This window comes from Typopeltis vanoorti, chromosome 19 (assembly GCF_054136105.1).
Source record: "Typopeltis vanoorti isolate ZY-2024b chromosome 19, IOZ_Tvanoo_1.0, whole genome shotgun sequence".
NCBI classification, from domain to species: domain Eukaryota; kingdom Metazoa; phylum Arthropoda; class Arachnida; order Uropygi; family Thelyphonidae; genus Typopeltis; species Typopeltis vanoorti.
This window is the reverse complement of record NC_143567.1, coordinates 63,972,359-63,982,207: the sequence shown is the minus strand read 5'-3', so window position 1 is coordinate 63,982,207 and position 9,849 is coordinate 63,972,359. Positions and strand designations below refer to the sequence as shown.

Here is a 9,849-nt window from a genome sequence, read left to right as displayed (position 1 = left end):
CTGGACCGATATATGTCCTTTCCCATTTCATATGAATCTCAGAATATTCAGGTTAAAATATTAAACATTGCAGATTCTTTGCGAAAGACATATGACCTAATTTCATATCTGAAAAAAAAATGATAATATGATTATTGGCGATTACAACATCCGCATAGCCTTGAAATACATGTGGCGGATTCTCACAATGACTGCAAGTAACTCTCAGATGGACAAAAATGTGTCCTTTCCCAAAACAGTCGACAGATGCTACATATTATGTAAAGATAAAAACTGGATTTAAATAGACAGAGAGCTCGTTTCTCTGTACCTTACTTCCTGAGGTTTTACAACCAGGTAGGTTGTAACTTATGTCATTTATATGAACGCGAGTTAGTAATGTGCTAAGTTCAATACGTTCTTTTGAAATTTTATATCATTATTGTATCCGCTTTACTATTTTTGGTCGGTTGTTTTTGCTTTCGGTGATAACTGAAATGCAAAAAATTTAAAAGAAAATTATGAACGTTCCCAAAAACATTATTCGGAAATCGAAGAAGCTGTCTTAAATACTGATTTTGTAACTAAAGCGATTTATTTTTAGACTTCAAGTTTGATTTCCTTGAACCCTTGAAATATTTTTATTCTTAGGATAATAAGTGACATATAGAATTCAAATAATCTGAGCTAGGATAACATTTTTAGTAATAGTGCTGAGCTAGTAGGAATTTTGCATTTGTACGTAAATATACAAATTAAAATTAATCATCTAACAAAATTTTATTCCCACCATGTTGTAAGAAGTCATTCAGCTCTGGAAATCGGTAGTAGTAGCATTAATAATCACTTAGGTCAAAGGTTGTATCATATTTAGTGAAATAAAAATAGAGAATGAAATCATTCAAAGGGGTACCTAATGAAAGCCCTATCCATAAACAAGGTACAAGATGACTTTTATGCAATGTTCATGCAGAAACAGTTACACAGGAAATTTAATGAAAATAAGAAGGCCCATTCATTTAGAATGAAATTTAGTTCTCTACGTCGAGGCAAAAAGACCACATTATTCAGCATGATAATGCTTCGAGATATAATTGTACCTGAAACACAAATTTACTGAGAAGCGGTCCCCCCCCCCCCAACGCCGAGAATCCCTACTGAATACTTTTGTACTTGTCAGCTGTGGAAACACTTCAAAGATCAAGAGAGATCTTACACGCTCTAAGAGTAGAATAACGTAGTTGGCTATTGTATAGAGAAACACTGCTACCAAAGTGCAAATAATGAAGTAAAAGATATTAAAAGTATCATCCAAAATTATTGCGATTTTTTATCCCATGCCAGCTATAGTGACATACAAGTAAAGCTTCAGTGATATCAAATTGATAAAAAAAATATCCTAAGTCTAGAATGAATCAGGTGCGTGGAATATACCAATTTTACTTAATGCGAAAAACAGTATAAAAACCAATTCCACTTCAGTGAAACCAGAATATCGATTCATAAAATAGGAATGTTTATTGCTTTATTAGAACTATTAAATAATTATAGTTAAATTCATGTTTAATAAATATATTTATTTATTTAATAGTGCCTCTATACTTACGATTAATATGTCCATGCAATATCCGTATAACTTAAGACTAGTTCGATTGCAATAGTCGAAATAAACAACCTTCGATTTATAACAGTTTATTAGAACTATTAAATAATGATAGTTAAATTCATATTTAATAAATATATTTATTTATTTAATAGTGTCTCTATACTTACGATTAATATGTCCATGCAATATCCGTATAACTTAGGACTAGTTCGATTGCCACAGTCGAAATAAACAACCTTCGAAACGCCATCTATAAAAGTTGTTTTAGATGTAGAAATAACTCGTCTTGTAACAATAATATATTAATTGCAGCAACTGGAAGAGAACTACGAATCAATAAACATTGATAATCGATCATTGCAGCTCAAAAAAATTACCGAAGCAATTTCGGTAGTTTTTTTTGTTGTTGTTATTTTTTTGTTGTTGTTTTTTAAAAACCTTTGCATTTTTTTTTAGTTTTATAATCTCTGATAATAATAATGTATACAACATGTTTTGATATACCATTTTCAATCGAAAAGTACAAACTCGAAAAAAAAAAGAACATTTTTTTTAAATTTAAAACAAAAATAGACTGCGATCCATTATGCATGACAATACCACGGCTCGTTGGTTGTATAATTTCATTTATTAGAATAATATTAGATTTATTCACTGTTGATACGTGTTCGGGAGTTTAACTGTTTTTGATGAGATAGAACAACGTTATTAGTTATTTATTTAAGAAATTTCACTTCTATAATACTTTTATTTAAACAAAAGCTAAATGCGTTAGAAAACTTTCGATCTTCTAAAGTCCTTTGCATGCTTATATACTGTCTGATATTTCGCTATTATCATGCCAATATAATGAAGAAATCTTTTATTCATTATAAATGCGAATATAAAAACGTTTTAAGAGATTCTGTCATTGGTTTTCTATTCTGAAGTGTTTATCACTGTACATGAATTTTCTCAAACTCTTTTAAAAGTGTACTCATCATTTTCAGTGACAGAGTAAACAAAACGTCGAATCTCATTGTAGTCCTCTCTGATTGCTGATACCTAGAGTATTTCGCAGAGCATTCCTCTGTCTGTTGATATAAATAGAGAGGAGTGTTATGCGAAGTCCTCTTTCCCTTGCATTCGGAATTATGTTTGGACTAATCTTCATCTGATATATTTTCCCCATACTCTTATAAATATATATGATGTCTTTGAGATTTAGATAGACAAACCCTTTATAGACTGTACTAATATTTTTCATAACATTAATGCAGTATATTCAAAGATACGATGCGCTTTAGAAGATAAAAACCTATTCTCGTGATTTTGCGTCAACCTCATGAACCACGGACGTTTTTCAACTTTTGAAAACTAAATTTTTTAAAAAAAAGGACACGCAAAGTCCCACTCTTGTCTTTTTCAAAACGAAATGCTACTATTAAATTCCTGATTCATTCTTCTCTCCTTATTGTTTTTGAAGCATTTCTATTTTCTTAGATAAAGGTTTCAAAGTCCGCGTTATCAACAAAGCAATGAACAGTTACAAAACTTTCTCTTAATAAAGACTTCCTCGTGAGAAATGAAATATTCACATTTACTTTCATTGTACAACAAATGTGAGGCTCTGAACGTCTAAATAGCTGAACGCAGGTCAAAAATGTTCAAGCCACTTAATATTGATCATAATGTTTCTTTCTGTCTATAAAACATTCATCAGCAAGAACATCGTGCAGTCTAATTACATTCTGGTTAGTGTGGAAGATACGTCTCTGTTTTTAGCAAAAAACATAACAATTGCAATTTTTTCCCATGAAGGTGAGCAGTCAGGTTTTGCGGAAGATGTTATCTGCTCTAACCACAGAACTCATGGGAAACAAATCCAGACTATACCAGAGCAGAGTTATTATATTGAGGCATTCTTATTGGTCTACGTTGAAATCCCATATGGAAAATAGTACTCCTCAACTCGTCTCGAATTTACTTATATTTCTTTCTTTCTTTTATTATTATTATCATTATTATTATTATTAGTTGTTGAATTTTGGCTCTAAAAATAACTGTGACTCTAATACACATTGAAGTCACATCATTAGGCTTTTGTTGTGAATTAACTGGAAGGGCCACATGAAAGAAAATACTGTGGATGCCTATGAAACGAGAGAGAAATTTTATGCTCATAAATAACTAGTTTTATTTAAGTAAGGTATCCAAATGTAATTTACGAATAGGTATAGGTATAACTATCGAGCATATATTTTGTCCTGTAATAACAACACGTGTTCTCTTATTGGCTGCTTCTCTATTTCCGGAGTGGAAAATTAGTAACTCGTGTAACTCGCCTTCAGTTGGAAAGTCCTTATGGAGATTATTTTTGTCTTACACGGAACTGGAACCAAGGATTTCCATCCAAAGGACAAAGTCGATACTCTCTGGCCAATAATATTTTTTAATCGATCAATCAAACTTTATTATTATTGAAACATAATATTTACTATATATTTTTGCACAGTAATCTGCACAGGTATTTACACGTACTGCTAACATATTTTTTAAAATAATAATATTATATAACTCTTAAACTTTATGTCTCAGATAAATTACAAGAATATAAATTTTTATTAATTAGCCTAGTGGTGTGCGCTTCGCAACCATAGGCCTTGGGAAGGAGAGCCCTAGGTTCGGCTCTCGTCGGAGACGTGAGGAGCTGAAGGATCTTCCTCAGCCATAGCCAAGTTAGTCGATCTTGGACGCGGGCATCAGGGTTTTCCCCCAGTTTATCCTTGAGTTTTTCCTCCCGCAAAGCAAGCAAACCGGCCCCGTGAACACACGCATCTACAGACATGGGATACTATCGATACTATCATGGGATACAATCGGTTACGGAAGCTTACGCGGTAAAATGTGTAGGCCTGCGCGAAAGAGTAACATACGATTACAATGACGATGATTGATCTCTAAAGTATTTAAATATTATAATGGTCATTTTGTTTGACATTCCAGCATGTGGTTTGATTGCTGTGATGGAAAAAGGCTGATGTTTGATATATTCACTACAGCAGTAGGATAAGAAATTCACACATAATTTGGAATGTCATGAGGTGGATTGAACTGAAAAGTCTGAACTAATATATCGTTTCATTAAATTTGTAAGGTGTGTATTTCTCGTTCATAGTATGTCCTTAGGGCACTTTTCAGGCCATTGTAGTCTGTGAGGTTCCTGTATTCAAAAGGTAGTTTATTTAATATGTCTGGGATTTATTAGCTTCGAGTGGTGTCTGTCCTTTCCATAATGATTGTTTTTTTTTTCATTTCCATAGTTGAATGCCTTCCAAAGCAGTAGGAAATAAATTCAATTACAAGAAACAGTATGAGAAATAAAACTCTTTACAACACCAATATTTGCGAAACGGAAGAAATATTGATAAGTGAAACATTGGCCAGTGAAACCTAACAAAATGGACCAAATTAGAAAGCGAACATATGGACGTCTTGGCGTTGGTGTTTTCTAAAGTGGTCAGCAGCGCAAGGGTGACTCGTAAATGCGGGCGGGCGTACTCTTGTAAGGCAGTGTTTCTCAAACTTCAGACATCTGCGTTCCCCTTTTTAAATTTTCATTATTACCAAGTACCCTCTTATCAAAATAATAATAATAATAATAATAAATAAATAAATAAAATATATTTCGTTGCAAATGTCTATTTTATTGGAATTTAGGTGTACATGTAAACAAAAAAATATGATTTATTTTTAATAGAACAAACTTTATAAAGATACTATAAATTTTTACTTACTTGAAATAATTTATCAATGAGAGGAATGAAATTGCTTATGGCGAGATAACATTTCAGCAAAATTTGGCTCTATAGTTGTTAATTTCAATCTCAGATGCGGTTCGACATCTATAATGCAATTCATCTTCTTCGTCTTGATATCTACAAGGGCTGAAAATCCAACTTCGCACAGATATGAACTTGGAAATAGAAAAATTAACCTTAGAGATTTATCTGTTAATTCAGGAAATTCATTCTGTATTTGTACCCAAAATAATGATAACGTATTCTCGTTGTATTTATTTTTAGGCAACCAGCAGTAACTAGTTCTAACAGTTGTTGTTGTTGTTCTTCTTCTTCTTCTTCTATTGACGATAGACCCTTTGGGATAAATTTGCTGATATTGAAAGGGTATCTTATCCACTCAATATTAATTTCCAATTCAGATAAATACTTTTCTAGATTCATTTGTAAGCTTTGTAAATGATGCATGATAATAATTTTCACATCATCATCAAATTAACCTATTTGAACTTGCGAGAAATTCATGAAGAGATGGAAACGCGTCAAATTCTCCATTACCAACCCGATTTTGCCATAACTTTATTTTTGACAACGTGGCGTTCACTTTATCTTGGACATGAAATCTAGAAGTTTCCTTGCCTTGTAAAGATAAATTAAGACCATTTAATACACTAAATATATCTGCCAGGTATGCTAATTGACTGAGCCATTTCCAGTTATGTAAATGCTTTTTCAATTCAAACTTTTCATCAAGAGAAACTTGTAGTTCATTCCGAAGTTCAAATAAACGAGTGAGGACTTTTTCCAAGAGAAAGCCAACGAACATCGGTATGGAGAAGAAGTTGTGTATAGTTGCTTCCCATTTCTTTGCAAAGTTGTGAGAAAAATATGGCGTTTAGAGGACAGCCTTTAATATAATTTATAATTTTTACAGCTTCATCAAGAACTTTTCTTAAGTCTGTAGACATCACATGTGTGGCCAAGCCTCCCCGTGTATGCAGCAGTGTGTCGACTTTGCATCTGGGACAGCAGCTTGAATCCTTGAAACAAGCCCTTTTTTTAGATCCCAGCATGGATTTCGCTCCGTCCATGCTTATTCCAACACAACTTTTCCAATCAAGCTTGTTTTCATGCATAAAGGTATTTATACGGTTGAATATTTCTTCTCCTGTTGTATGTTCTGGCAAGGGTTGACAATATAAAATAAAAGGTCGTCATGATTTTTTTTAATTTTTTTTCGTACCTAACGAACACGAGAAGATTTGCAAAATTTGTAATGCCGGTGGATTCGATCTGCAACGCATAATAACGACTCTTACGTATATCGGATAACAATGTTTGTTTTATATTTTCAGCCATTTCAGTGATTCTTCGATGAACAGTACTCTTTGAAAGGCAAATCCGATCAAAAGATCTTTTTGCATTATCTCCGATCATAATTTCTGCTATTATTTTGCTGCAGACTTGACCAAAGTTTCACCAATTGTTTCCGATAATAGCGACACACGATATGAAGCTTCTGAAGCCTTCATATTTTACCCCCTGACACGATTGACATCACATTTTGAGATTCGTTTAAATTTTTTAGTTTAGTTTGAAAACGTTCGTCAGGTTTGTCCTTGTATTCATTATGTTTCGATTCAAAATGGCGATTTAAATTAGATGGTTTCATGCTTTCATTTTTTAAAATTTCACCGCCAATTACACATAATGAAATAGATTCCTATTCATTTCCCGTCCATGAAAATCCACATTTTAAGTAATTTATATCGTACTTACGAAGTTTTCTCATCTTCTTCCCAGTTGGTTCTTTAGAGATGTCAGACGACACACCCTTATCAATTTCACTTGATCCAGATACAATATCAACGTTTTCTTGTTGCTGACAGCTACTTGTATCTGCTATGTACCTCTCTTCTGTGCATTTTGAAAATCAAGTCTTTAACCAATGATCCATACTTAAGAATTTGAAAGCTAAAAAAAATTACCGTATTTAGCGAAGAGTCCCTCAACAAATGGATAGTGAAAGCAGAGCTCGAAACAGGCAGCAATGGTAGGCCAGTAGAGATAAAGTAGCCATGAAGACGTTCATATGATAGTTTTAACACGTTCACTCAAACAAATCCATATGTTACCGGTGCAACATATGGTACGATATGTAGAAACGTTTTACAATCCAGAACTTTATAGACTAATAAATAAACGGATACATTAAATTTTAATCCATGGGTTAATGATGCATATCCGAATATTGCCACGACCCCCTGAAGACCTTTCACGTTCCCCCGTGGGTACGCGTGCCACACTTTGAGAAACACTGCTGTAAGCTCTCTGGTTAACTTACTTGAACGAAACTTTCATAGTTTCTACATTCGGCTTTGAAATAATGCTGGATTTAATATCCACTTAATTTTTATAATTATAGTATTATTATTTAAGTTAAGGGATATTACATCCCATATCGGAGCTTGCTCCACCCTTACCACGAGTTGCCTTGGTGTTGCACTCCCTAAAGGGTCAGTTGTAATACTATCCAGGTATTTGCTTACGTTGGACTCGCCGAACTTTATATATTTACTATATTCGGCATGAAACTCTTTGAGTTTCTTATTCGGCTATGAAACAATGTGGGATGTAATATCCCTGAATTAACTTAAATAAGTTTATTGCGCCGAATTGAAGCCTTTGGCTCTTCATATAATTAATTAATAATAGTATTATTATTTTATTTAGCTAGTATTATTCTTAATATATCAAGAAAGAATCAGAAGATTTTATTTTAGCAGATCTAAACAAGAGTTAAAAATTAATGCAACGAAAGCAATATTTGAGAACATCCCTAATAACAGAATGAGATAATACGATGAGGAAGATGAAATCGTAGAAATTCTGAATAGTGCCGGCAGAAAAGTTTCTGAAACAGATTCCAAATATTCACATGATCAAGAAGCCAAAATTAGGGTAATTAGAATTCACAAGTTTAATTGAATAGTTTAATCGGCTTTTGGATAACAATCTGACATTATAATTATTGAACATCGACGAGTTTTGATTTATAGATACACACTGGCAATCGAAATTCGTGATGTGTTACTTAAAAAAACCCAAATCACCTTTTCATCAATATTACAACACTAATGCAGTTGATACAATTTCAAATAGGTCAAGTATTTACAACACCTAAACATAGACGATATTCACACGTATATGATTTGCATGGTTCTTGATTGTTGAGTAGAATCCGAATAAAACTGTGTCACCAGTCAAATTTTGTGCATAATATTTGAAGTTTTATCGTTCCGATTGTGTGAATAAAGTCGAAGTAGTAGTAGTAGTAGTAAAATTATATTTTAGCTATAGTGAATGAACTGATTTTCGTATACTTTTTCCCCTTAGCCATGAAGTACCTCATTCTACTTTGCCTTCTCGGCGCCTCCACTGCATTCGTCTTGCAGAGTAAGATAATACAGCATTTATCCTCAATTATTCTACATGGTGTTTTACAACTTGTTTAAAAATTTTGACATAATTAATTTTTAATCATACCTCTTGTGAAGGTTGATTTTGTCTTTATTTCTTGTAGATGCAGAGCCAAATGGAGACTTCCTCGTCGAGGAAATTGAGGATGACCTTCGCACGTAAGTTTCACTTATGTGATTAACGTCCTGTTTCACGCATTACATCCGGAAATTTGAGCCCAAATTTTTATAAGTACGGACTGATTTAGAAACTAGCAAACCATTAAAAGATAGTACTTTACAAATAGTGCTATAAATCTTTATAAGTGTTTATTTATGACCACCTCTTCTGAGTTATGTGAAAAGAAGAACCCAATTCAGCGTTTCTCCACCCTAAACGTATCACAGCACTATAATTAAAATATCAAAACGCCTGCATACGGTGCGTTATATTTTGCAACAATGAGTATGACAACAAACGCAGTAATTTTATAGGTTTAAAGACATTTAAGGCTGAAATGTTCAACACCTAACTATGCACGAATGCGAAACGCTCATATACTCCTGTCCGTTCGCTATTAGTGTTTGATTGTAATATTTTAGTACAAAACAAATCTATTTTCTAAACATTTTGGTAATCATTCAAGACTAGTAAATAAATAAATAAATAAAAATAAAAATAAATGCTAGGATAGGGATTCAATAAAAGTATTGAAACCGGTTTCTACATTATGTGGAACAACCTTCCCCGCCTGCATTTATCTAAGATAGCCTAATTCACATTCGAAACCAGTGCTTATTGCATTTCCTCGTGCTTAACTGAAACCCCATTACAAAATGAATGAAGCGGGACACTGGGATTACAGATAATGTTAAAAATATGCGATTACACATAATCTGAAATCCAGATTGAGCTTAAATCTCTAACTTGAACAAACAGTTTTATGAATAAGCTTAAAAGAATAAAAAGTAATCCTAAAATGAGGCAAATGAAGTCATTTCTTGTGTGGATTGATTTGTAAATGGT

General features: G+C 33.0%; 1 protein-coding gene across 1 annotated transcript in view; it reads left to right on the top strand.

The window, feature by feature from the left end:
- The first annotated feature begins 309 nt into the window (after positions 1–309).
- Positions 310–9,849, top strand: part of LOC150096182 (uncharacterized) — a 47,424-nt gene continuing 37,884 nt past the window's right edge. The window contains exons 1-3 of the mRNA XM_090409345.1: positions 310–336; positions 8,761–8,820; positions 8,948–9,002. Of these exons, the coding sequence (XP_090265471.1) occupies positions 8,763–8,820; positions 8,948–9,002 (113 nt within the window). The 5' untranslated portion in view covers positions 310–336; positions 8,761–8,762. The remainder of the gene's footprint in view (positions 337–8,760; positions 8,821–8,947; positions 9,003–9,849) is intronic.